At 66.6% G+C, this 26,950-nt stretch overlaps 2 protein-coding genes across 2 annotated transcripts in view; both read left to right on the top strand.

The window, feature by feature from the left end:
• The first annotated feature begins 2,736 nt into the window (after positions 1-2,736).
• On the top strand, positions 2,737-4,025 carry LOC142077315 (leukotriene B4 receptor 1-like). The gene has a single exon (XM_075139386.1). It carries the CDS (start codon positions 2,766-2,768, stop codon positions 4,023-4,025), a length of 1,260 nt encoding a protein of 419 aa, XP_074995487.1. The 5' UTR covers positions 2,737-2,765.
• A 2,134-nt stretch (positions 4,026-6,159) lies between these two features.
• The window catches only part of LOC142077314 (complement C4-B-like), a gene marked incomplete at its 3' end in the record, with an annotated part of 33,783 nt that continues 12,992 nt past the window's right edge, over positions 6,160-26,950 (top strand). The window contains 23 exon segments of the mRNA XM_075139384.1: positions 6,160-6,262; positions 6,874-7,054; positions 7,056-7,067; positions 7,187-7,364; positions 9,016-9,086; positions 9,893-9,981; positions 10,645-10,727; positions 11,798-11,894; positions 12,495-12,588; positions 13,099-13,222; positions 13,885-13,997; positions 14,262-14,432; positions 15,730-15,915; positions 16,851-17,040; positions 18,721-18,782; positions 18,785-18,865; positions 20,271-20,391; positions 20,830-20,898; positions 22,654-22,845; positions 24,068-24,176; positions 24,525-24,595; positions 25,418-25,557; positions 26,414-26,614. Of these exon segments, the coding sequence (XP_074995485.1) occupies positions 6,183-6,262; positions 6,874-7,054; positions 7,056-7,067; positions 7,187-7,364; positions 9,016-9,086; positions 9,893-9,981; positions 10,645-10,727; positions 11,798-11,894; positions 12,495-12,588; positions 13,099-13,222; positions 13,885-13,997; positions 14,262-14,432; positions 15,730-15,915; positions 16,851-17,040; positions 18,721-18,782; positions 18,785-18,865; positions 20,271-20,391; positions 20,830-20,898; positions 22,654-22,845; positions 24,068-24,176; positions 24,525-24,595; positions 25,418-25,557; positions 26,414-26,614 (2,715 nt within the window).

Genomic DNA, 26,950 nt, shown 5'->3' with positions numbered 1-26,950 from the left:
CCAACTGAGTACTGCTATGGACCATCCTTCCAAGGAAGGACCTGTCCTTCCAAGATGCTGTCCTCAAAGACCAACTCTACTGAGCTCTGCTGCCCTTCAGTGCTGCTGACTATGATATCCCACCTAAAAGACCTCTGAAGCACCTCAGCCAAGCCAAGTCACTCTGCAAGGTGATGTCCTCCACCCCAAGTCTTGTCCAAGCCCCTTGAAGACTGTAGGAACCTTCATGTTTGCGCTACAGGTACATTTACATGCTCACGCGTCTATGGTGGGGCTCATCTGGGGTGGGGGCACGGTGCATGGTGGGGGCACGGTGCATGGTGCATGGTTGGAGGAGAAAGTTGTTGGCCAAAGCAGCCAACACGTTCTGATGACACGTGTGAGCTCCAAACCTGCAAGGAAATGAACTTTTTTGGGAGGTGAGATGGGACAACACGGGGAAACTTGGTGCATCCTCACCATCGATGGTGGAGGAAAACATTTCAGACACCAACCGTGGGATGACCAGGAGAAAAAGGTGGAAAATTTGGATTTATAGAGGCCTTTGCTGCTTCTTTCAGGCTCTCTAACAACCAACCCTGTGTCACTGCATCCCATTGGTGGCCTGATAAGCCACTGGTGCCTTTAGAGTGGTCCTAGTGTTCCTATTGGCTGTTTGTATCTTTTAGAGGAGGAGAAGTACATGGGGTAAAGGAAGGAGTAAGGATCAGGATAAAAAGTGATAGAAAGGATATAAAGTGATATAATGAATTAAAATGAGGGGACATCGACACCTGAGGAGAAGACATCTTGTTGAGGCCCAAGCGCTTCTCCTCCGAGGATGTCCTCAGACTGGGGAACCCTCCAACAGGTAGACCACGCTCAAGTCCCTAAAATATTGAGCAATGCAGCGCGTCTTCCCTCAAAATGTTGTCCGTGTGGGGTGTTAGTGGCCCAGATGCCACCTCATTCCTAACCCCAGATCCTCAGAATGCATGGAGAGGAGGTTCTAACACCGCTGCCAAAGCGTAGGACGTTTGGGGTGGGAGTGTCCCCATGAGACTTTTGAGCGAGCAGAGACCCATTTTTCTCCACAAAAAATGGTTTAATGAGATTTTTTTACTTCATCTATTTATTAAGATATTTTCACTGGAAGGATCTCCAAAACAAAGATGACCCAAGTGCTTCTACCATGGCCTTTGTGGATAGAAATGATCCTTGACCTCAGAATAACTCAGGAAACATCTGGATTATGCTCAAAAAGTGCCTCATTTGCAGCCTTGTCTCTATCTCTGTGGAAAGAAAGAAGAAATTAAACGAAAAATCTCGGGTTTATTCTCCCTCAAACCAATGTGGACTTTCTGAGTCCTGGGAAAGTTCTTCCCAAGGTGGCTGAAAGCCTTGGGTTGGATTGCAGTGAGGTCCCACCTGGAGAACCCTCCAACCCCATGAGTTTGGAGGGGCAAAAAAAAGGCAGCAGAGTGAAAATGGTCGACATTGCCCATTTCTAGGCTTGGAACACATTGGCCGGTCAATGGCATTGTGGGAATTTGGGGGGAGACATGGAAGGGGAAGGTTGGATCCTGCTGCAGGACATCTCCAGTCTTAGCTCTCTTTGTCTGGACAATGGCATGGTGGGACATCGGGATTCCTTCAGTGTGGTAGGTTATGGAGGGCCACCACTGTCACTGGGTCTTCTTCTCGCTTGGGGTCACCTCATCATTGGGGACATCTGCTGGGGGTTGTCCTGATTTTAGGTCCAGGACCCAAATGTTGGGACAGGCAGGTGGAGGGATGGATGGAGGGAAGGAAGAGAAGGTACATTGACCATACAACACCTAGAAGACGACCTTCCCTGTCCCCTCCACACCATCTCAATGTGCTCCCATCACCCCCACAGCCACGTGATGGAGTAACCAGACCCCCCCTTCCTGGAGCACCTTCTGGAGGGTGTCACTACGTGGTGGCAATGCCACCGCTCCTGTCCTTCCCCCTGCCCAGGGGACAAATTAAGGTCCAACGTCCCTCCCCCACCGCATGTCCCCTTCTTCCCCTGTGGTTTTCCTGCCTCCTTCCTCTTGCGTGAGCATTTCCTGCCCAGGGCTGTGTGGAGGGGAAGTGGCACCTAACAGTCACGGCCACCACCTGAGACAGGGACACCGAGGATCCACCAGCCAGACCAGGGGCTCCGGGAAGGGACATGTGAGTCCCTGAGGTCCAGGGGGGAAGGCTGGTGGGGTGGGACCTAAAAGATCTGGTGGGGATGGATTAGAAGGTCTGGAGGGTGACTGGGAGGTCTGAGGGGCAACTGGAAGGTTTGGGTGGATAGCTAGGACGTCTGGGGGTGGAAACTGGGAGATTCGATGGGGCAAAGGAGTGGTGTGGTGACCCACTAGCAGGACTTGCGGGCAACTGGGAGGTCTGGGTGAACAACTGAGGGCAACTGGGATGTTTGATGGGGTCAAATAGGTGGTGAGGTGGCCCACTCGGAGGTCTGGGGGGCAACTGGGAGGTCTGGGAAATGCCAAGATGGAGGGAAAGAGCCAAGAGGGGTAAAGGAAGAAGAGGAGGAGACGTCAGAGAGCAGGGAGAAGGAAGGAGGGGTGGTGGGATGAATGAGAAAGGGAGGGGCCCTGGGGAGGGTGAGATGGGAGGTGGGTTGGGGGGATGGAGAGGTGGAGGGGGGGATGAAGGGAGGGAGGGATGGAAAGATGGCAGGAGAGGGGGGTGAAGGAGAGAAGGAGAGACAAAGGGAAGGAGGGAGGGAGGGAGGGAGGAAGGGTGGGATGGAAAAAGGGATGGAGGGATCGAGCGATGGAAAGATGGTGGGAGGGATGGAGGAGGGGATGGGGGGAGGGACGGAGAGGGGGAGGGATGGACCGAGGGAGACCTGCATTTTCTCCGGAGGATTCTGTGTCCCCCTCCCCCCACAGCCCCCCCCCACCACCACGATGTCCTTGTCCTCCGCCAACACCTCATCCCCCCCCAACGCCACGTCTGCTCCCATCCCCGGTGCAGCGGTGGGGCTGACCCTGCTGTCGGTGGCGGTGGCACTGGGGCTGCCGGGCAACGCCATGGTCCTCTGGAGCTGCACTGTCACCCGCCGTCGCAGTGTCCCCATCCTCCTCATCTTCCACTTGGCCATGGCCGATGTGGCCACCCTCCTCACCGGTCCTGTCTACCTCCGGGCCTTGAGCGTTGGCCAATGGGACATGGGCTTGGCCGTCTGCCGTGGGTGTCACTACCTCGCCGCCACCGCCATGTACGTCAGCATCTTCCTCATCACTCTTCTGGGGCTCCATCGATGCTTGGCGGTCTCCAGGCCGGTGACGACGGTGGTGACGGCGGGTGGTGGTGCCGGACGGTTGGCTCATGGAGCAGCGGCAGTGACTTGGTTGGTGGCTTTGGTGTTGGCCATCCCATCCATCGTCTTCCGACGGGTGGAGGACAGGCACTGCCAGCGGGTGCACAGCCCAGAGGCTTGGTTGGTGGTCCACAACCTTCTGGAGACCATCTTGGGTTGGGCTCTACCATTGACTGCCATAGCTGTCGGCTACGGGTTACTGGTCCGCCGGTTACACCAGACCCGCTTGGCCCGGCGTGGTCGTACCTTCCGGCTGGTGGCCGCCGTGGTGGTGGCCTTTGCCGTCGCATGGGGACCTTACCACCTGGCCAGCTTGTTGGAGGTGGCGGTGGTCCTACAAGGTGGTGGTGGGACCTTGGAGGCGGTCGCCAAAGCCACCCGACCACCGGCCACTGCCTTGGCCTTCCTCAACAGCGCCATGAACCCCCTCCTCTACGCCTGTGCGGGGCGGGGGCTGTGCTGCAGCGCCGGGGGGTCTTTCCTGCCCCGGCTCCTGGAGGTCTCGGTCATCACTGGCAGCTCCCGAGGGACCACGGCCAAGAGGACCCAGGGCGGGGGGAGGAACTGGAGGGGGGAGGAAGGGGGGAGGGGAGGGGAGGAGGAAGGGACAATGGTGGGGGAGTTGGGAACGACAGTCAGGGAGGAAGGGGGGGTGGGAGAACAGAGTGCAGGGAGGGCGTGACGGCGGGGGAGGGTCTGGGGGGTGGTGGACATGGTGGAGACCCCTAAACCAAACCCCTCCCTCTCTTCATCCATCCTCTTCTCCAACCCTCCATCCGCCCACCTCTCCCTCCAGCAGTCCCTCTCTCCATCCCTCCAACCCTCCCTCCTTCTGTCCCTCACTTCATCCCTCCATCCCTCCATCCAGCCCTCTGTCCATCCATCCCTCCATCCATCCCTCCATCCCTCCATCCGTCCATCCCTCCATCCCTCCGTCCATCCCTCTGTCCATCCATCCCTCCATCCATCCCTCCGTCCATCTCTCCATCCCTCCATCCATCCCTCCATCCATCCCTCCATCCCTCCATCCCTCCATCCATCCATCCATCCCTCCATCCATCCCTCCATCCCTCCATCCCTCCATCCATCTCTCCATCCCTCCATCCATCCCTCCATCCATCCCTCCATCCCTCCATCCCTCCATCCATCCCTCCATCCATCCCTCCATCCCTCCATCCCTCCGTCCATCCCTCTGTCCATCCATCCCTCCATCCATCCCTCCATCCATCCCTCCATCCCTCCATCCCTCCATCCATCCCTCTGTCCATCCATCCCTCCATCCATCCCTCCATCCATCCCTCCATCCCTCCATCCCTCCATCCATCCCTCCATCACTCCACCTCTCCACCCACCCCTCCACCTCTCCGCCTCTCCCTCCCTCCCTCCCTCCACCCATGTCCTCGTGTGACCCATCACAGAGGGGTGGGGGAGAAACAAGACAACTTGGGACCCCCCGGGGGTCTCTGGGACAGTGGTGTCACCTGTGTCCCTCCGTCCGTCTGTCCGGGAAGGGACCCCGGCGCCTGGGGTGGGAAGGGCCAGCGGGGGATTGGGTGGTTTCGGAGGGCTGGTCCTAGGGGAACTGGGGGGGACAGGGGACATGGGGGGGTCTCAGATGGAGTTGGGGGTTCCAGGAGTGTCACCAGGGGGGACCTCCCGGGAGGTCACTGCCACAGCCAGGGTGTCCCCATGGTATCTGGGGGGTGTCCCTGGGGGGGGCCCATGGGGTCCTGGGGTGACACTGGGGATGGCCCAGGGGTCAACAGGGAGTCACCAGGGAGTCACTGAGGTGTCACCAGAGTGTCTCGGTGGGGTCCCAAGGGTGTCTCAGGGTGTCGTTGGGGTGGGATGATGGGATCAAAGGGGTGTCGTTGGTGGGTCACCAGGATCTCCTCAGGGCGTCACCATGGGGTCCCAGGGGTGTCTCAGGGTGTCACTGGGGTGGGGCCGTGGGATCCATCCCACCTCCTCCCCACTGTGGCCCCTGTTAGAGACACGGGGGGGAGGATGAGCTGGCCACGCCCATGTGACATCACACATGACCTGGTGGAAGGGGCGCGGAGGTATTGCAAGGCGACCTCATACGTGACATCGTCGGTGACAACAGAGCTCAGCCCCCATCTGCTCAGGGGTTGTGGGGAGATGGGAGGTGGGGGCTGATGGGGATCTCCCCAGGAGACGGGGGGCACATGGGGACACTGGAGGGACATCCTCCACCTGGTCAGGAGGACCTTGGACACCTTCTGCCCCACCCCAGGTGGGTCAATACCTGTCCCACATCTTCATCCATGGGCTGGCTGGTGGGACAGCGTGTCCCCAAACCCCAGTTTGATGACAACACCAAATTGGGAGGAGAAGCTGAGACCCCAGCAGGTCGGGTGGCCACCCCGAGGGACCTCCACAGGTGGAGAAACGGGCCAGGAGGAACCCCACAAGGTTCAACGAGGGGAAGTGCCCCAAGACCAACAGTGACCTGAGGGGGGACGGTGAGGACCAAGCGTCACCTGAGGGGGTCTATGGGGACCCACACCCCCCATCCAACCTCAACCCCATGGGTCAACCCTTGTCCTCCAGACCCCATAGGGCCCCATAACTTCTCATAGACCCCATAGCACCCCGTAACCTCTCACAGACCCCATAGGGCACCTGTCGCCCCCCATGTCCGAGTCCCCCTGCCCCATAGCCCCCCCATCCCATAGGGCCATTTCCCCGCAGTCACATGTTCCCGCTGGGGGGTCAATGGCCATGGGGCCGGTGGGGGAACCAAGGCATCCGGGTTAATGATTGACCCCCGCTCACCCTCTGCCACCGGCCCCAGCTGCCCCACACCAGTGGTGCCATGGGGCCACGCTGGGCGTTGGGTCTCCTCATCTTCTTCCTCCCCCTGTTGATGCCGGGAGGCAGCCCCCAGGACCCTGAGTAGGGGCTATGGGGCAGCTATGGGGCAGCTATGGGGCTCGGGGGGGGGGCTATGGGGCTGGGTGTGACTATGGAGCAGCTATGGGGCTAGGGGGGCTATGGAGGGACTCTAGGGAAGCTATGGGGCTGGAGGGGTGAGCTATGGGGCTGGGTGCAACTATAGAGCACCTATGGGGCTTTAGGGACTATGGGGGGGCTCCGGGGCAGCTATAGGGCTGGGGGAATTATGGGGGTCGCTGGGGAAGCTATGGGGCTGTGGGGGGGCTATGGGGCTGGGTGTGACTGTGGGGGGCTTTGGGGCTGCTGTGGGGCTCAGTGCGACTATGGAGGGGCTGGGGGCACTATGGGGGCTCTGGGGCAGCTATGGGGCTGGGGGGGCTGTTAAGAACCTGTGGGGGTTGTGAGGGGCTTTGGGGTAGCTATAGGGCTGCGGGTGGGCTATGGGGGCTCTACGAGGCAGGGGGAGCTACGAGACGGCTATGGGGCAGCTATGGGGCAGGGGGCATCAAGGCGTGTGTGGGGTACCCGGGGGGGGTCTGGGACACCCCTGAGGTGGAGGGGTCTATGGGGCAGCCGTGAGGCAGCCGTGGGGCCGGCTGTGTCTCCCCCAGGCTGGTGCTGGTGGCCCCTCGGCTCGTGGCCCTGGGAACCCCCGTGGGGCTGCTGGTGGCGGCCGTGGGGCCGGTGACGGGGACAGTGACGGCCTGGCCCGGGGAGGGCGGCCGCGGGGCAGGACCCTGCGCCCCCCCAGTCCCCTTCGACCTCGGGGCCCACAACGACTTCAGCCAGATCCCTGAAGGTGGAGGTGCGGGGACACCGGGGGACGTGGGGGGCAGAGGGGGGCGTGGGGACGTCCCCACGGGTAGGGGGACGTCATGGATCCCTGTGTCCCCCCATGACCCCCAATGACCCCCTGCCCCCCAGGTGACCCCAGAGCAGGCCAGGCGCTGTGGGGCGCTGGAGGCCGCCGTGGGGCAGACGCTGCTGCTGGAGGCCCGGAGCCCCCACCTGCCCCCCCGGAGGCTGCGTGTGGGGCTGGGGGGGCCCCGGGGGGTGCTCCTGCTCCAGACAGACAAACCCCTCTATGCACCCCGGCAGACCGGTGAGACCACCCCCCCCCGCACCTCAGATACCCCCAAATCCCCCCAAATTACCCCAAATCCCACAAATCCACCCCAAAATCCCCCCAAATACCTCTAATCTCCCCAAATCCCCCCCAAATCACCCACAAATCCACCCCAAAATCCCCCCAAATACCTCTAATCTCCCCAAAATCCCCCCCAAATCACCCATAAATCCACCCCAAAATCCCCCCAAATACCTCTAATCTCCCCAAAATCACCCCCAAATCACCCCCAAATCACCCCCAATCCACCCCAAAATCCCCCCAAATACCTCTAATCTCCCCCAAATCCCCCCCAAATCACCCACAAATCCACCCCAAAATCCCCCCAAATACCTCTAATCTCCCCCAAATCCCCCCCAAATCACCCCCAAATCACCCCCAAATCCCAAACCTCCCCAAATCCCCCCCAAAATCCCACAAGCCCACCCCAAGTCCCCCCCAAACCTCTCCAAATAACCCCAAATACCCCCAAAATCCCCCCAAACAAATCCACCCCAAATTTCCCTAAATCTACCCAAAATCCACCCCAATCCCCTAAATCACCCCCAATCACCCCCAAATCACCCCCAAATCTCCAAAATCCCAACCCCCCAAGATCACCCCAAATCCCACAAATCCACCCCAAACATCCCTAAAATCTGCAACTCACCCCTAAATCACTCCAAATCACCCCAAATCCACCCAAAATCACCAAAAATCCCCCAAATCCCCCCAACACCCCCCAAAATCCCTAAAATCCACAAATCACCCCCAAATCCTAATCCCCCCCGAAATTCCCCCAAATCACCCCAAACATCCCCAAATCCCACAAATCCATCCCAAAACTCCCCAAACCCACCCCAAACCTCCCCAAATTCCTTCTAAAGCCGCTAAATTCTCCCAAATCCCCCTAAGCCTCCCAAAATGCCCCAAATCCCCCCCAAATGTTCCAAATTCACCCCAAATCCCCCCATATCCCTCTGCACCCCCATACAGCCCCCTGCATCCCTATATACCTCCCCCAGCCACCTATATCTCCTCAAGCCTCTATACACCCCCTGCACCCCATAGAGCTCCCCACACCTCCTATAGCTCCCGGCACCCCCTATAGCTTCCTGCACCCCAATACATCTCCCTGCACCCCAATACATCTCCCTGCACCCCATATATATCTATACCTGCATGCCTATATGTGCTCACTCACCCTATATACTCTCCTGCGTGTCCCCAAGCCCCTATACATCCCTTTGCACCCCAAACTGCTATATGGAACCGTATGGCTCCCTGCACCCCTATACATCCCCCTGCACCCCATATAGCTCCCTGCACTCCTATATATTGCCCTGCACCCCATACTGCTCCTCACAACCCTATATATCCCCCTGCACCCCATATAGCTCCCTTTGCCTCTATATATTGCCCTGCACCCCAAACCACTCCCTGCACCCCTATAGGTGCCCCTGCACCCCATACTGCTCTCCATACCCCTATATATTAAGTGGGTGCCCCATAGACCTCCATGCACACCCATACACCCCCTGCACCCCATATGGCTCTCCGTACTCCTATATATTGCCCTGCCCCCCATACTACCCCCCCCACCCCTATATGTGCCCCTGCCCCCCATATGGATCCCATACGTCCCCAGTGCGCTTCCGCGTCTTCTCCCTGGACCCCGACCTGCGGCCGAACCCCGAACCCATCCTGGTCACCATCACGGTGCGGGGCCTGTGGGGCTGGGCTGTGGGGTGGCCCTATGGGGCTAGGGAGGTCATATGGGGCTGGGGTGGCCCTATGGGGCTAGGGAGGTCATATGGGGCTGGGAGGGTCCTGTGGGGTGGCCCTATGGGGCTGGGGCACCCTATGGGGCTGGGGCAGCCTATGGGGCAGCTCTATGGGCTGGGGCTATGGGGAGAACCCTATGGGGCTGGGGCTATGGGGAGAACCCTATGGGGCTGGGGTGGTCCTATGGGGCTGGGGCCACCCTATGGGGCTGGGGCAGCCTATGGGGCAGCTCTATGGGTTGGGGCTATGGGGAGAACCCTATGGGGCTGGGGTGGCCCTATGGGGCAGCCCTATGGGGCTGGGGCAGCCTATGGGGCTGGGGCCACCCTATGGGGCTGGGGCAGCCTATGGGGCAACTCTATGGGCTGGGGCTATGGGGAGAACCCTATGGGGCTGGGGTGGCCCTATGGGGCTGGGGCCACCCTATGGGGCTGGAGCAGCCTATGGGGCAACTCTATGGGCTGGGGCTATGGGGAGAACCCTATGGGGCTGGGGCAGCCCTATGGGGCTGGGGCCACCCTATGGGGCTGGGGCAGCCTATGGGGCAGCTCTATGGGCTGGGGCTATGGGGAGAACCCTATGGGGCTGGGGTGGCCCTATGGGGCAGCCCTATGGGGCTGGGGCCACCCTATGGGGCTGGGCCGAGCACTCCGGGGCCGGGCCGTGGGTCCCCCCACGGGTGCCGTGGGTCGGGACCGTGGGTCGGGGCCCCGCGTCACCCCCTGCCCCCCGGCTCCCAGAACCCCCTGGGGGCGCGGGTGCGGGAGGGGCAGCGGGTGCCCCTGGGGACGGTGCTGAGCGACCAGATGGTGCTGCCCGACATCGCCCTGTGAGTGGGGCCGCTATGGGGTGGGGGACTACGGGGTGGGGTGGGGTGGTATGGGGGCCGTGGGGCTGGGGGGCTGGGGGGGGGTATGGGGTGGTATGGGGGGGTATGGGGCTGGGGGGGTATGGGGTGGTATGGGGGCTATGGGCCTGGGGGGCTGGGGGGGGTATGGGGCTATGGGGGCGTATGGGGCTGGGGGGGGTATGGGGTGGTATGGGGGCTATAGGGCTGGGGGGCTATGGGGGGGTGTGGGGCTATGGGGGGGTATGGGGCTGGAGGGGCTATATGGGGCTGTGGGGTGGTATGGGGGCTGTGGGGCGGGGGGAGCTATGGGGCTGGGGGGCTATGGGGGGGTATGGGGCTATGGGGGGGTATGGGGGCTATGGGGCTGAGGGAAGGCTATGGGGACTATGGGGCTGGGGGAGCTATGGGGCTATGGGGTGGTGTGGGGGCTATGGGGGCTATAGGGGAGCTATAGGGGTTGGGGGTTCTGGGGGGTCTATAGTGGGTTGAGGGGGTTCTGGGGGACTGTGGGGGGAGCAGGGAGGGCTCTAGGGCCATAGGGTCCATAGGGCCCATAGGGTCCATAGGGTCCATAGGGCCATAGGGCCATAGGGTCCATAGGGCCATAGGGTGCACAGGGCCCACGGGTGCCGCCGTGCCCAGGCCGGGGACGTGGCGGGTGCAGGCCCAGCTGGTCGCCAGCCCCGAGACCCGCGGCTCCGCCTCCTTCGCCGTGCGGCCCTACGGTGGGGGAGGGGCTGGGACCCCTACGGGGGCGGGGCACTCCTGGGTTCCCCTGGCGCCCCGCCCCCTCTGAGGCTCCGCCCCCAACTCCCTGCCCTGACACCCCGCCCCCATGCCCCGCCCCCGGTGTCCCGCCCCTCTCTGACACCCTGTCCCCTCTGACGCCCCGCCCCGATCCCCCCATCTCGCCCCGCCCCAATGCCCCACCCACCCCACCCCCATGCCCCGTCCCCTGACACCCGCCCCTCTTGCCCCGCCTCCACTCTGTCAACCCGCCCCATGCTATTGCCCCGCCCCCACTCTGAGGCCCTGCCCCCTCATGCCCCTCCCCCTCATGCCCCGCCCCATCTGAAGCCCCCCGTCACCCCACCCTCCTCCGACTCCCCGTCCCCTGATGCCCCGCCCCCTGCTGACACCCCCTTCTGACACCCCGCCCCTTCTGTACACCCCGCCCCTTCTGACGCCCCGCCCCTTCTGAACGCCCCGCCCCTTCTGTACACCCCGACCCTTCTGATGCCCCGCTCCTTCTGAACGCCCCGCCCCTTCTGACGCCCCGCCCCTTCTGATGCCCCTTCTGAACGCCCCGCCCCTTCTGACGCCCTGCCCCTTCTGACGCCCCGCCCCTTCTGTCGCCCCGCCCCTTCTGATGCCCCGCCCCTTCTGACACCCCGCCCCTTCTGTACACCCCGCCCCTTCTGACGCCCCGCCCCTTCTGACGCCCCGCCCCTTCTGTCGCCCCGCCCCTTCGGATGCCCCGTCCCTTCTGATGCCCCCGCCCCTTCTGACGCCCCGCCCCTTCTGTCGCCCCGCCCCTTCTGATGCCCCGCCCCTTCTGACGCCCCGCCTCTTCTGTCGCCCCGCCCCTTCTGATGCCCCGCCCCTTCTGTACACCCCGCCCCTTCTGACGCCCCGCCCCTTCTGACGCCCCGCCCCTTCTGTCGCCCCGCCCCTTCGGATGCCCCGTCCCTTCTGATGCCCCGCCCCTTCTGACGCCCCGCCCCTTCTGTCGCCCCGCCCCTTCTGACGCCCCGCCCCTTCTGACGCCCCGCCCCTTCTGTCGCCCCGCCCCCAGCCCTCCCCGGGTTCTCGGTTCGGGCCATTCCCGACCGCCGGTTCCTCCTGCTGGGGCCCGGCCCCGCCCCCGCCCTGCGCCTGCGCCTGCGTGTCCGGTACCGCCCCGCCCCCCGGGGCCCCCCAAAATCCCCCTGGACCCCCGAGACCCCCCAAATCCACCCGGGGAGCCCCCAACAGCCCTGGGACCCCCAAAACCCCCTGGGAACCCCGACCCCCCCGACCCCCCAAATCTCCCCCTGGGACCCCAAAACCACCCCTAGGCCCCCCCACCCCTCCCTGGGACCCCAAATCTCCACCCTGGGACCCCCCAAAAGCCCCCGGGACCCCTCCAACCTCCCCTCTGGCCCCTCCCAAACCCCCCGACCCCCAACACCCCCCCCCCGTGAACTCGGAACCCGACCTGGAACCCCCAAACGCCCCCGGGACACAAACCACCCCCCCCACCATGGGCCCCCCAATCCTGGGTGACATTTGGGGGGACCCCCCTGACCTCCCCGAACTTCGGGGAACCCCCTGACCCCTATTGATCTTTTGGTGGGATCCCCCCAAAACCCCACTAACTTTGGGGGGGACCCCTTTGACACCCCCTGACCTTTGGGGAACCCCTCGACCCCTATTGACCTTTGGGGGCCCCCCCGACTTTGGGCCCCTCCCCCAATTTCGGGGTCCCCCCCTGATTTCGGGGTCCCCCGCAGGTACCCGGACGGGGCGGCGGTGGGGGGCTGGGCGCAGCTGCGGGTGGGGCTGCGGGGGGGGCCCTTCCTGCGGGGGCTGGAGCAGCGCGGCCAGGTGAGGCACCCCAAAACCCCTTAAGGCACCCCAAAACCTGGAGCACACCAAAACCCCCCTTAGGGCACCCCCAAAACCCTCTGGGGGACCCTAAAGCCCCCCCGGGGACCCCAAGACCCTCCCTGGGGACCTCAACGTGGGGCACCCCAAAAGCCCCTTAGAGCACCCCCAAACCCAACGCACCCCAAAACCCCCTGGGGACCCCAGGACCCTCCCTAGGGACCCCAAAACCTCTTTAACCTCCCTTGGGGACCCCAAAATCCCCCCTTAGGACACCCCCAAACCCCCCCTGGGGACCCTCAAGTCCCCCCAGAGATCCCCAAGATCCTTCCTGGGGACCCCAAACCCCCCCGGGACCCCAAAATCCCCCCTGGGGACCCCAAAACCCCCCCCTGGGACCCCCAGCCCCCCCGGCCCCCAACCCCCCCCCCCCAGGACCCGCCCCGCCCCCAATTGCCCTCCCCCCACGGCTCACACTGGCCCCGCCCCCGCCTGGTCCCGCCCCTCCAGGTGACATCAGGAGAGGCGGAGTTCAACGTCACCCTGGATGCCATCGTCAGCGCCGTGGGCGTGGCCCCGCACGAGCTGCGGGGGGAGGGGCTGCGCCTGGCCGTCACCGTTGTCAATGACGACGGTAGGGGCGGGGCCCTGGGCAAGGGGGCGGGGCCGGGGGCAGATGAGGGTGCTGGAGGGGCGGGGCCGAGTGGTGAGGGGCGGAGCAGAGCTGATGGGGGGAGTGGCCTGTGCTGGGTGCGATGGGGTGGGGCCGGGGAGGTGTAGGGGTGGGGTGGAGCCAGAGTGTGGGCGGGGCATGGCTCTTCAGGGGCGGGGCCCAGGACTGGAGAGGCGGGGCCTGGGCAGGGGTGGGTGGAGCTGGGGTGTGGGCAGCTCCAGGGCCAGGGCAGTAGGGGGCGGAGACTGGGTGGAGAGGGGCGGGGCTGGGATGGGGCGGGCGGGGCCAGACATGGGGGCGGGGCTGGGGCAGGGGCAATGGTGGGCGGGGCCAGATGTGAATGGCGGGGCAGGGACTGTGGGTGGGAGTGGGGGGCGTGGCCAGGTATAAGGGGCGGAACCAGGCTGGGGAAGAGTAGGTGGGGGGAACCAGTGGATGGGCGTGGCCTGGAGGGGGTGGGCGGGGCCAGGGTCTAGGCAGGACCAGGGGGAAGGCAGTTGGGGAAGGGGGGGGGGGCCTGTATCCTGAAAGGGGTGGGGCCAGGCACCATGGCCCCGCCCCTGGTGGCAGGGGGCGTGGCCCCGTGTGGCCCCGCCCCCTTTTAAGGCAGTGGGCGTGTCCAGGCGGGGAAGCGGTGCAGCAGGAGGTGGGGGTGGGGCTGGTGACCTCGCCCTGGGCCCTGGAGCTGGGCCCCACCCCCCGCTTCTTCGTCCCGGGGGGCCCCTTCACCCTCCTGGTGAGCGGGGGCGGGGCGGGGCGGGGGCGGGCCCTGGGGCGTGCACGCCCATCGGGGGCGGGGTCTGTGACTGGGCGGGGCCTAATGTGCTCGTGCCAGCTTGCGTGCACCTCGCGCACCGCCCGGGCGTGGCTGGGCGCGGCTGGGCGTGGCTGGGCGTGGCTGGGCGCGGCTCCACGCGCTCGTGCAAGGCCTCACACGAGGGCGTGGCCGCTTCTGCAAGGGTGCGCGAGCCCTCGTGCGAGCCCCTCCCCCTCCCCCCAGGGCCGGGTGCTGGACGCCGGGGGGGCCCCGGCGCCGGGGGTGGAGGTGCGGGTGGGGGTGGGGGTGACGGGGGCTGCCCCTCCCCCACCCCTGCGCCTGCAGTCGGATCCCCGGGGGGCCATCGCTGTCCCCATCAACGTCCCCAGCGGGGCCAGCGGGCTGAGCCTGAGCGTGAGCGGGGACAGGGGACGTGGGGGGACATGGGGGGGCATGGGGGGACATGGGGACATGGGGACATGGGGGGACGTGGGGGACATGGGGGGACATGGGGACATGGGGACATGGGGGGACATGGGGGACATGGGGGACATGGGGACATGGGGACATGGGGACATGGGGGACATGGGGACATGGGGACATGGGGGGACATGGGGGGTATGGGGACATGGGGGGACATGGGGGGACATGGGGGGACATGGGGGGTCGTGGGGGGACATGGGGGGACATGGGGACATGGGGGGACATGGGGGACATGGGGGGTGTGGGGGACATGGGGGGACATGGGGACATGGGGGGACATGGGGGGACATGGGGGGTGTGGGGGACATGGGGACATGGGGGGACATGGGGGGACATGGGGGGACATGGGGACATGGGGGGCCATGGGGGGACATGGGGGGTGTGGGGGACATGGGGACATGGGGGGCCATGGGGGGACATGGGGGGTGTGGGGGACATGGGGACATGGGGGGACATGGGGGGACATGGGGGGACATGGGGGGTGTGGGGGACATGGGGGGACATGGGGACATGGGGGGACATGGGGGACATGGGGGGTGTGGGGGACATGGGGACATGGGGGGACATGGGGGGACATGGGGGGTGTGGGGGACATGGGGGGACATGGGGGGGCATGGGGGGACATGGGGACATGGGGACATGGGGGGACGTGGGGGACATGGGGGACATGGGGACATGGGGACATGGGGGGGACATGGGGGGTGTGGGGGACATGGGGACATGGGGGGACATGGGGGGTGTGGGGGACATGGGGGTGTGGGGGGACATGGGGACATGGGGGGCCATGGGGGGACATGGGGGGTGTGGGGGACATGGGGACATGGGGGGACATGGGGACATGGGGGGACATGGGGGGACATGGGGGGTGTGGGGGACATGGGGGGACATGGGGACATGGGGGGACATGGGGGGACATGGGGGGTGTGGGGGACATGGGGGACATGGGGGGGCATGGGGGGACATGGGGACATGGGGACATGGGGGGACGTGGGGGACATGGGGGACATGGGGACATGGGGACATGGGGGGACATGGGGGGTGTGGGGGACATGGGGACATGGGGGGACATGGGGGGTGTGGGGGACATGGGGGGACATGGGGGGACATGGGGGGACATGGGGACACGGGGGGACATGGGGGGACATGGGGGGACATGGGACATGGGGGGACATGGGGTGCCATAGGGTGCCATAGGGTGCCCCCGTGTCACCGTGTCCCCGGGCTGCAGGTGGAGGCGGGGACTCCGGGGTCCCCCCCCGCCCAGGCGCAGGTGACGGTGACGCCGGTGGCCGCGGTCTCGGGGCGCTTCCTGCTGCTGGGGGGCCGGGGGGGCCCCTGCGCCCCGGGGAGCTGCTGCGGCTCCAGCTGCGCGACGTGGGGCCCCCCCCCGGCCCCCCACATCTACCACGTGCTGGTGAGCCCCCCCCCCCCGGCCCCCCCGGCACCCCCCCCGTGCCCGTCGCATGTTGGTTGCATGGTGCACGTTGCACGTGACGTGTCCCGCGTGCGCACCGGGCGTCGCAGGGCGTGTTGTGCGTTGCATGTCCTGCGTGCGTCGTGTGTCGCACGGCGTGAACACGTCGCGTGTCGCAAGGTGCCTGTGGCGTGGCGCGCGTGGCGTGCCCGGCGTGCGCGTGCCCGGCGTGCGTGTTGCCCGCTGTGTGTGCACCGTGCGTCACAGGTTGCATGCGCTTGTCACGTCCTCTGGCCTGTGATGTGTTGCGCGTCGCGTATCGTGTGCCGCATGTTGCATGTGCGCCTTGGCTGCCTGTAACGTCACGCGTGCACCCTACATGTTACACGTGCATCTCATGGCGTGTTGTGGCGCGTGGGCGTGTCGTGTGTTGCATGTGCGCATTGGGTGTCGGGTGTCATGCCATGCAACACGTTGCATGTGCATGTCACGTCACGTGTGCATGTTGCGTCTTGCATGTACATGTTGCATGTCAGCTGTGCGTGTTGTGTGTCCAGTATGCGCATTGCATGTTGCGTGTGCATGTCGGGTGTTGCACGCTGCGTGTCACGTGAGCGTGTCATGTCCCGTCTGCATGTTGCCTGTTGCATGTTTGTGTGTCGTGTGTCAGCGGGCGTTGGGTGTTGCGTGTCCCGTCTGCATGTCGGATGTGCATGTTTGTTGCGTGTTGGGCATGTGTGTTGCGTGTTGCGTGTGCGTGTTGCGTGTTGCGTGTCACATGATGCCGTCGTGTCCCGTGTGCACGTTGCATCTCGCACGTGTAAGTCTGTCGCGCGTCCCGTGTGCACGTCGCGGGTTGCGGGCGGGAGCCGCAGGCCGACCGTGCTCCGTGTCCCCGTGTCCCCGTGTCCCCGTGTCCCCGTGTCCCGGCACAGGCGGTGGCGCGGGGGCGGCTGGTGGCCGCCCAGGGCGTGCGCCGGGGGACGGTGACGGAGGTGACGCTGCCGGTGACGCCGGCCATGGCCCCGCGGCTCCGCCTGGTCGCCTTCTTCCAGGCCGGGGGGCGGCTGGTGGCCGCCAGCTGGGGGGTGCCCGTGGTGAGCTCCTGCCACAGCCAGGTGCGGAGCACTGGGGGCACTGGGGGCACTGGGAGGGGCTGGAGGGGCTGGGGGCACTGGGGGACTGGGGGCACTGGGAGGGGCTGGGGCACTGGAGGCACTGGGGGCACTGGGAGGGGCTGGGAGGGGCTGGGGGCACTGGGGGGACTGGGGGCACTGGGAGGGGCTGGGAGGGGCTGGGGGCACTGGAGGCACTGGGGGCACTGGGAGGGGCTGGGAGGGGCTGGGGGCAGTGGGAGCACTGGGGGCACTGGGAGACTGGGGGCCCTGGGATCACTGGGGGCACTGGGAGCACTGGACTCACTGGGAGCACCGGGATCACTGGGCTGACAGGGTGCACAGGGAGTACTGGGTGCACTGAGGGTGCTGGGAGCACTGGGGGCGCTGGGCAGGCTTGGAGCACTGGGATCACTTGGAGCACTGGGAGCACTGGGAGCACTGGGGGCGCTGGGCAGGCTTGGAGCACTGGGATCACTTGGAGCACTGGGAGCACTGGGAGCACTGGGGGCACTGGGAGCACTGGGAGCACTGGGGCACTGGGAGCACTGGGGACACTGGGAGGGGCTGGGAGGGGCTGGGGGCACTGGGAGCACTGGGGCACTGGGGAGACTGGGGAGTGCCTGTGGTGGACTCCTGCCATGGGCAGGCGTGGGGTGCTGGGAGCACTGGGGGAACTGGGGGCACTGGATCACTGGAGGCACTGGGAGCACTGACTCACTGGGAGCACCGGGATCACTGGGCTGACAGGGTGCACTGGGAGTACTGGGTGCACTGAGGGTGCTGGGAGCACTGGGGGCGCTGGGCAAGCTTGGAGCACTGGGATCACTTGGAGCACTGGGAGCACTGGGAGCACTGGGGGCGCTGGGCAGGCTTGGAGCACTGGGATCACTTGGAGCACTGGGAGCACTGGGAGCACTGGGAGCACTGGGGGCACTGGGAGCACTGGGGACACTGGGAGGGGCTGGGAGGGGCTGGGGGCACTGGGAGCACTGGGGGCACTGGGGAGACTGGGGAGTGCCTGTGGTGGACTCCTGCCATGGGCAGGCGTGGGGTGCTGGGAGCACTGGGGAACTGGGGCACTGGGATCACTGGAGGCACTGGGAGCACTGGACTCACTGGGAGCACCGGGATCACTGGGCTGACAGGGTGCACAGGGAGTACTGGGTGCACTGAGGGTGCTGGGAGCACTGGGGGCGCTGGGCAAGCTTGGAGCACTGGGATCACTTGGAGCACTGGGATCACTTGGAGCACTGGGAGCACTGGGAGCACTGGGAGCGCTGGGCAGGCTTGGAGCACTGGGATCACTTGGAGCACTGGGAGCACTGGGAGCACTGGGGCGCTGGGCAGGCTTGGAGCACTGGGATCACTTGGAGCACTGGGAGCACTGGGAGCACTGGGGGCGCTGGGCAGGCTTGGAGCACTGGGATCACTTGGAGCACTGGGAACACTGGGAGCACTGGGAGCACTGGGGGCGCTGGGCAGGCTTGGAGCACTGGGATCACTTGGAGCACTGGGAGCACTGGGAGCACTGGGAGCACTGGGTGTACTGGAATCCCTGGGGTCCCTGGGAGCACTGGGCAGACTGGGCAGACTGGGAGCACTGGGCAGACTGGGCAGACTGGGGGCACTGGGAGCACTGGGCGCTGGCTCACCCCGGCGGGGGCAGGTGCGGGTGGGGGTGGGGCAGCGGGGGCCGCCCTGCGCCCCCAGGCCCCCCTGACGGTGACGGTGACGGTGACGGTGCCGGGGGGGTCCCGGCCACCCTGGCCCTGGGGGCCACCGACGCCTCCCTGCTGGAGCTGGAGCCGCGGCACCGCCTCAACCCCGCCAAGGTCACCCCCAACCCGGCACCCCCCAAACCCCGGTGACCCCAAACCCTGGTGACCCCCAAACCCGGCACCCCCCAAACCCCGGTGACCCCCAAACCCTGGTGACCCCCAAACCCGGCACCCCCCAAACCCCGGTGACCCACAAACCCTGGTGACCCCCAAACCCGGCACCCCCCAAACCCCGGTGACCCCCAAACCCCGGTGACCCCCAAACCCAGCACCCCCCAAACCCCGGTGACCCCCAAACCCTGGTGACCCCCAAACCCGGCACCCCCCCAAACCCCGGTGACCCACAAACCCTGGTGACCCCCAAACCCGGCACCCCCCAAACCCCGGTGACCCCCAAACCCTGGTGACCTCCAAACCCGGCACCCCCCAAACCCGGCACCCCCCAAACCCCGGTGACCCCCAAACCCTGGTGACCCCCAAACCCGGCACCCCCCAAACCCCGGTGACCCCCAAACCCGGCACACCCCAAACCCGGCACCCCCCAAACCCTGGTGACCCCCAAACCCGGGACCCCCCAAACCCCAGTGACCCCCAAACCTGGTGACCCCCAAACCCGGCACCCCCCAAACCCGGCACCCCCCAAACCCCGGTGACCCCCAAACCCTGGTGACCCCCAAACCCGGCACCCCCCAAACCCCAGTGACCCCCAAACCCCGGCACCCCCCAAACCCGGCACCCCCCAAACCCCAGTGACCCCCAAACCCTGGTGACCCCCAAACCCGGGACCCCCCAAACCCCGGTGACCCCCAAACCCCGGTGACCCCCAAACCCCGGCACCCCCCAAACCCGGGACCCCCCAAAACTGGCACCCCCAAACATTGGACCCATGAACTCTGGGGACCCCCCAACCCTGGGACCGCCCCAACCCAGCGCCCCCAAACCTTGGGGACCCCCAAACTGCAGACCCCCCCTAATCCTGAGATGCCCAAACCTGGGACCCCCAGGCCACTGGAGCCTCCAAATCCCAGGGCCCCCAAACCCTGGAAACCCCCAACCCTGCACCCCCGAACCCTGGGGACCCCAAACCTGGGATCCCCCAAACCTGAGCCCCCCAAACCCTGGAGCCCCCATAACCCAGGACCCCCCCAACCCTGGGATCCCTCCAAACCCAGGACCCCAAAACCCTGGGGACCCCTAAACCCCTGGGGACCCTCCTCGGGGGGACACCCCCAATTCCCTGTGTTCCCCCTGCCCCAGCACCCCCTGGGCCCCCCCCAAAATCCCAAAGCCCCCCTGAAACCTTAACCCCCCCGCGACCCCCCCAAAACCTCCTGGGGAATCCCCAATCTCCTTTGGGGGACCCCCAATGTCACCCCCTCACCTCTGGGGACACCTTGGGGACACCTTGGGGACACCTTGGGAATGTGGGGTGACCTGACCCCCCCTTCCCCTCCCCCAGGTGGAGGCGGTTTTGGGGAGCAGCGATTTGGGGTGCGGCCCCGGGGGGGGCCCCAACACCGAGGGGATGTTCAGGGCAGCGGGGCTGGTGCTGGGGGGGCCCGACCCCCCCCCGGGGCCACGTGAGTGGGGACATGGGGACATGGGGGGACATTGGGGGACATGGGGGGACATGGGGGGACATGGGGGGACATGGGGACATGGGGACATTGGGGACATGGGGACATGGGGACATGGGGGGACATGGGGGACATGGGGGGACATGGGGGGACATGGGGGACATGGGGGGACATGGGGACATGGGGACATGGGGGGACATTGGGGGACATGGGGGGGACATGGGGACATGGGGGGACATGGGGGGACATGGGGGGACATGGGGACATTGGGGGACATGGGGACATGGGGACATGGGGGGACATGGGGGGACATGGGGGGACATTGGGGGACATGGGGACATGGGGACATGGGGGACATTGGGGGACATGGGGACATGGGGGGACATGGGGGGACATGGGGACATGGGGTGGCCCCATGACGTGGGTGTCCCCTGTCCCCAGCCCCCGGGTGTCCCCCCGCCCCCCCCCGCCCCCGCCGCTCCCTGAGGCTGCTGGAGCTGCTGGAGGAGGGTGAGTGTCCCCTGTCCCCTGTCACCCCTCCCGTGTCCCCCGGTGAGTGTCCCCTGTCCCCTGTCACCCCTCCCGCGTCCCCCGGTGAGTGTCCCCTGTCCCTTGTCACCCCTCCCGTGTCCCCCGGTGAGTGTCCCCTGTCCCCTGTCACCCCTCCCGTGTCCCCCGGTGAGTGTCCCCTGTCCCCTGTCACCCCTCCCGCGTCCCCCGGTGAGTGTCCCCTGTCCCTTGTCACCCCTCCCGTGTCCCCCGGTGAGTGTCCCCTGTCCCCTGTCACCCCTCCCGTGTCCCCCGGTGAGTGTCCCCTGTCCCCTGTCACCCCTCCCGTGTCCCCCGGTGAGTGTCCCCTGTCCCTTGTCACCCCCTCCCGTGTCCCCCGGTGAGTGTCCCCTGTCCCCTGTCACCCCTCCCGTGTCCCCCGGTGAGTGTCCCCTGTCCCCTGCCACCCCCTCCCGTGTCCCCCTGTCCCCCCACTCCCGGCCCCTCCCCCGTCCCCTCTGCGGTGGCCCTCAGCAGCGTCCTTGTCCCCATCCCTCTCCCCGTGTCCCCCACGTCCCCCTGCCACGGGCCATGGTGTCACCCGTGTCCTCACGCGTCCCCACGGTGTCACCTGCGACCCCTCATGCATCCCTGAGCCACATGCGTGGTGTCACCCACGTCCCCATGGTGTCACCAGTGTTCCTGCCCATGTCCCTCAGCCATGTGCATGGTGTCACCCAGGTCCTTCAGTGTCCCCATGGTGTCACCCGTGTCCCCTTATGTATCCCAGAGCCACGCCTGCGGTGTCACCCATCTCCCCATAGTGTCCCCATGGTGTCACCCACATCCCCACATGTCCCCCTGGTGTCACCCGTGTCCCCTTATGCATCCCTGAGCCATGTACATGGTGTCACCCACGTCCCCATAGTGTCCCCGTGGTGTCACCTGTGTCCCCATACTCAACCCTGAGCCACATGTGTGGTGTCACTCGTGTCCCCATGGTGTCACCCACATCCCCCTGGTGTCACCCATGTCCCTGTGTGTCCCCATGGTGTCACCTGTGTCCCCACACGCATTCCTGAGCCACATGCATGGTGTGACCCATGTCCCCATAGTGTCACCCACAGGCCCCCATGGTGTCACCTGTGTCCCCATACTGTCACCCATATGTCCCCATGGTGTCACCCGTGTCCCTATGGTGTCACCCATGTCCCCATACTGTCACCCATATGTCCCCATGGTGTCACCTGTGTCCCTATGGTGTCACCCATGTCCCCATACTGTCACCCATATGTCCCCATGGTGTCACCCGTGTCCCTATGGTGTCACCCATGTCCCCATACTGTCACCCATATGTCCCTATGGTGTCACCCGTGTCCCTATGGTGTCACCCATGTCCCCATACTGTCACCCATATGTCCCCATGGTGTCACTCGTGTCCCCATGGTGTCACCCGTGTCCCTATGGTGTCACCTGTGTCCCCATACTGTCACCCATATGTCCCTATGGTGTCACCCGTGTCCCTATGGTGTCACCTGTGTCCCCATACTGTCACCCATATGTCCCCATGGTGTCACCCGTGTCCCCATGGTGTCACCTGTGTCCCCATACTGTCACCCATATGTCCCCATGGCGTCACCCGTGTCCCTATGGTGTCACCCGTGTCCCCATACTGTCACCCATATGTCCCCATGGTGTCACCCGTGTCCCCATGGTACCACCCGTGTCCCCATACCGTGCCCCCCCTGTCCCCCCGTGACGGGTCCCCGTCCCCAGGCGCCCCCGGGGGGGGTGACGCGGTGGCCCGGCGCTGCTGCCGGGACGGGGCGACGGCGCTGCCGCTGCGGGTGACGTGTGCCCAGCGGGGCCGGCGGGCGCCCGCGGCCGGGGGGTGTCGCGAGGCCTTTCTGCGCTGCTGCCGCCGGGCCCGCGCCCTGCGCCCCCGGGGGGGGGCCGGGGTGGCGCGAGGTGGGCGGGGGCAGGGGCGGGGGGGGGGGCATGGGGGGGTCATGGGGGGAGGTCATGGGGGGGGATGGGCCTATGGGGGGGTCCATGGGGGGGTCCATGGGGGGGTCATGGGGGGGTCATGGGGGGGGGCTGGGCCTATGGGGGGGTCCATGGGGGGGGGTCATGGGGGGGGCTGGGCCTATGGGGGGGTTCATGGGGGGGGGGTCATGGGGGGGTCATGGGGGAGGTCATGGGGGGGGCTGGGCCAATGGGGGGGTCCATGGAGGGGGTCATGGGGGAGGTCATGGGGGGAGGCTGGGCCAATGGGGGGGGTCCATGGGGGGGGTCATGGGGAGAGGTCATGGGGGGGGCTGGGCCTATGGGGGGGATTCATGGGGGGGTCCATGGGGGGAGGTCATGGGGGGTCTGGGCCTATGGGGGGGTCCATGGGGGGGGGGGTCATGGGGGGAGGTCATGGGGGAGGGGTTGGGCCTAGGGGGTGGGTCCATGGAGGGGGTCATGGGGGAGGTCATGGGGGCGGTTGGGCCTGAGGGGGGGTCCATGGGGGGGGGTCATGGGGGAGGTCATGGGGGGGGCTGGGCCTATGGGGGGGATTCATGGGGGGGGTCATGGGGGGAGGTCATGGGGGGTCTGGGCCTATGGGGGGGTCCATGGGGGGGGGTCATGGGGGAGGTCATGGGCCATGAGGGGGAGTGGGTGCAGGGGGGCCCATGGGTGGGGGTCCACGGGAGAGGGTTCATGGGGGGGCCATGGGGGGGCCGGGCTGCAGGGGGGTCTGTGGGTGGGGGGTCCATGGGGGAGGGTTCGGGGGTGGGGCCATGGGGGGGCTGGGTCTATGGGGGGGTGCACAGGGGGGTAATGGGGGGGGCATGTGGGGGGCTGGGCCATTGGGGGGGGGAGAGCCATGGGGGGTGGAGCCGTGGGGGGGGCTGGGTGCACGGAGGGGGGGGTCCATGGGTGCGGGGGGTATCATGGGGGGGTGTCCATGGGGGGGTGTCCATGGGGGGGTGTCCATGGGGGGGTGTCCATGGGGGGGTTGGGGGGGAGGTTGGGTCCGGGGTGGGACCCGAGTCCGTGGGGGGGGGGGGTCCGTGGGGGGAGGGCTGGGGCCGTGGGGGGAGGGGGTGCCGGTGCCTGGGGGTGGGTGGGTGCGGGGGGGGGCAGCCCCGGGGGCCGGGTCCCCCCGGCGGGGGAGGGGCAGTCCCGGACGCCGGGTCCCCAGCGCTGTTCCAGGAGCTGGAGGAGGAGTGGGGGGACGGGGAGGTCCCCACCCGCAGCTTCTTCCCCGAGAGCTGGCTCTGGCGCAGCGTCCCCGCCAACGGCTCCGCCAGGTGACAGCCCGGCACCCCTGTCCCCCGTGTCCCCGTGTCCCCATGTCCCCCCGTGTCCCCATGTCCCCGTGTCCCCGTGTCCCCCCGTGTCCCCATGTCCCCCCATGTCCCCCCATGTCCCCATGTCCCCATGTCCCCATGTCCCTCATGTCCCCCTGTGTCCTCATGTCCCCATGTCCCCATGTCCCCCATGTCCCCATGTCTCCCCATATCCCCATGTCCCCCCTCTATGTCCCCATGTCCCCCCATGTCCCCCATGTCCCCCCATGTCCCCATGTCCCCCACACCCCCCATGTCCCCCCATGTCCCCCCATGTCCCCCCATGTCCCCATGTCCCCATGTCCCCAGGGTGACGGTGCTCCTCCCCGACTCCATCACCACCTGGGAGATTCAGGCCATCGCTGTCATCCCCGGCCACGGTGAGTGTCACCTCATGTCCCCAGCTCTCCATGCTGTCCCCATGTCCCCACCCCTCCCCAGTGTCCCCATGTCCCCCCATCCATGTCACCTCCGCGGTGACATGGCCACCCCATGTCCCCACATCCTCTGTGGTGTCCCCAGCAGCAGTGACCCCAAGGGGACGCCACCACCCCATGTCACCCATGATGTCCCCAGGGGGCAGTTTCCCCATGTCCCCACGGTGTGCCCATGTCCCTCATGTCCCTGTGCCCCCCCATGTCCCCTCCACATCCCCCCATGTCCCCATGTCCCCCATGTCCCCTCCACATCCCCCCATGTCCCCCCACATCCTCCCATGTCCCCACGTCCCCCCCGTCCCTGTGCTCCCCCCATGTCCCCATGTCCCCCCCGTGTCCCGTGTCCCTGTGTCCCCCATGTCCCCTCCACATCCCCCCATGTCCCCATGTTCCCATGTCCCCCATGTCCCCCCATGTCCCCACGTCCCCCCATGTCCCCCCCATGTCCCCACATCCCCCCATGTCCCCATGTCCCCCCCATGTCCCCCATGTCCCCCCACATCCTCCCATGTCCCCACGTCCCCCCCGTCCCTGTGCCCCCCCATGTCCCCCCCATGTCCCCCGTGTCCCTGTGCCCCCCCATGTCCCCTCCACATCCCCCCATGTCCCCATGTCCCCATGTCCCCCCACATCCCCCCATGTCCCCACGTCCCCCCCATGTCCCCCATGTCCCCCCCATGTCCCCATGTCCCCCCATGTCCCCACATCCCCCCCATGTCCCCCATGTCCCCATGTCCCCTCCCCGCGGTGGCGCGGCGCTGGCAGGGCTGTGCGTGGCGGTGCCCCAGCGGGTGACGGTGACCCAGGAAGTCTACGTGGGGCTGCAGCTGCCCCCCAGCACCCGCCCCCACGAGCAGCTGCAGCTCCTGCCCCACGTCCACAACAGGCTGCCCCACAGCGTCAACGTGAGTCCCCAACCCCATAGGTACCCCGCGCCCCATAGACACCCCTCTGCCCCATAGATGTCCCCGGCCCCATAGATACCCCCGCCCCATAGACACCCCTCTGCCCCACAGATGTCCCCAGCCCCACAGATACCCCCCGCCCCATAGACACCCCTCTGCCCCACAGATGTCCCCGGCCCCATAGATACCCCCTGCCCCATAGACACCCCTCTGCCCCACAGATGTCCCCGGCCCCATAGATACTCCCCACCCCATAGACACCCCTCTGCCCCATAGATGTCCCCGGCCCCATAGATGCCCCCCTTCTCGCCCACAGATGTCCCTCTGCATATAGATGCCCCTCTACCCCGTAATGGACCTGTGCCCCATAGATACCCCCTTCTGGCCCATAGATGCCCCTTGTGCCCCATAGATATCCCCTACCCCATAGATACACTCCTCCTCCCCATAGATCCCCCCTGTGCCCCATAGATACCCCCTGCCCTATAGATACCCCTGCCCCATAGCCGCCCCCTGCCCCATAGCTACCACCCTGGGCCACATAGCTACGCCCCTGTGCCCCATAGATCCCCCTGCCCTAGAGACACCCCCTGCCCCATTGCCACCTCCTGCCCCATAGATGCCCCTCGTGCCCCATAGATACCCCCCGTGTCCCGTTGATAACCCTTCTGCCCCATAGAACCCCCCTCTTCCCCATATCTACCCTTCTGTGCCCCATAGCTACCCCCTGCCCCATAGCCACCCCCTGTGCCCGTAGTCACCCCCTAGTGCCCCATAGCCACCCCCTGCCCCACAGCCCCCGACCCATACCTACCCCCCTCTGCCCCACATGCCCCCCGCCCGGGCGGTGGCGCAGGTGACGGTGACGCTGGCGGTGGCGGAGGGCGTCTGCGCGGGGCTGGACAAGGCCCCCCAGCGCCTGGCGGTGCCCCCCGGGGGGGCGGTGGCCGTGCCCCTCACCCTGGTGGCCCTGCGCCCCGGGGACGTCCCCATCACCATCACCGCCCGCGGGCCCTGGGGAGTGGGCGACAGCCTCACCCGCATCCTCCACGTCGAGGTGAGACCCCCACCCCTGGGTGCCCCCGGACGCCTGGGTCCCCCCTGCACCCCTGGGTGTCCCTGGACGCCTGGGTCCCCTCCTGCACCCCTGGGTGCCCCTGGACGCTGGGGTCCCCTCCCGCACCCCTGGGTGCCCCCGGACGCCTGGGTCCCCTCCCGCACCCCTGGGTGCCCCCGGACGCCGGGGTCCCCTCCCGCACCCCTGGGTGCCCCCGGACGCCTGGGTCCCCTCCCACACCCCTGGGTGCCCCCGGATGCCTGGGTCCCCTCCCGCACCCCTGGGTGCCCCCGGACGCCTGGGTCCCCTCCTGCACCCCTGGGTCCCCTCCAGACG

The sequence above is a fragment of the Calonectris borealis genome, unplaced genomic scaffold (genome assembly GCF_964195595.1).
Source record: "Calonectris borealis unplaced genomic scaffold, bCalBor7.hap1.2 HAP1_SCAFFOLD_209, whole genome shotgun sequence".
In the NCBI taxonomy this organism is placed as follows: domain Eukaryota; kingdom Metazoa; phylum Chordata; class Aves; order Procellariiformes; family Procellariidae; genus Calonectris; species Calonectris borealis.
The sequence above is the reverse complement of the archived record's forward strand: the minus strand, read 5'-3'. Positions and strand labels throughout refer to the sequence as shown.

What these genes read in the sequence shown, in the direction of transcription:
- LOC142077315 (XM_075139386.1), top strand. Translation starts at nt 2,766, where the DNA reads ATGGAAAAAGGGATGGAGGGATCGAGCGATGGAAAGATGGTGGGAGGG.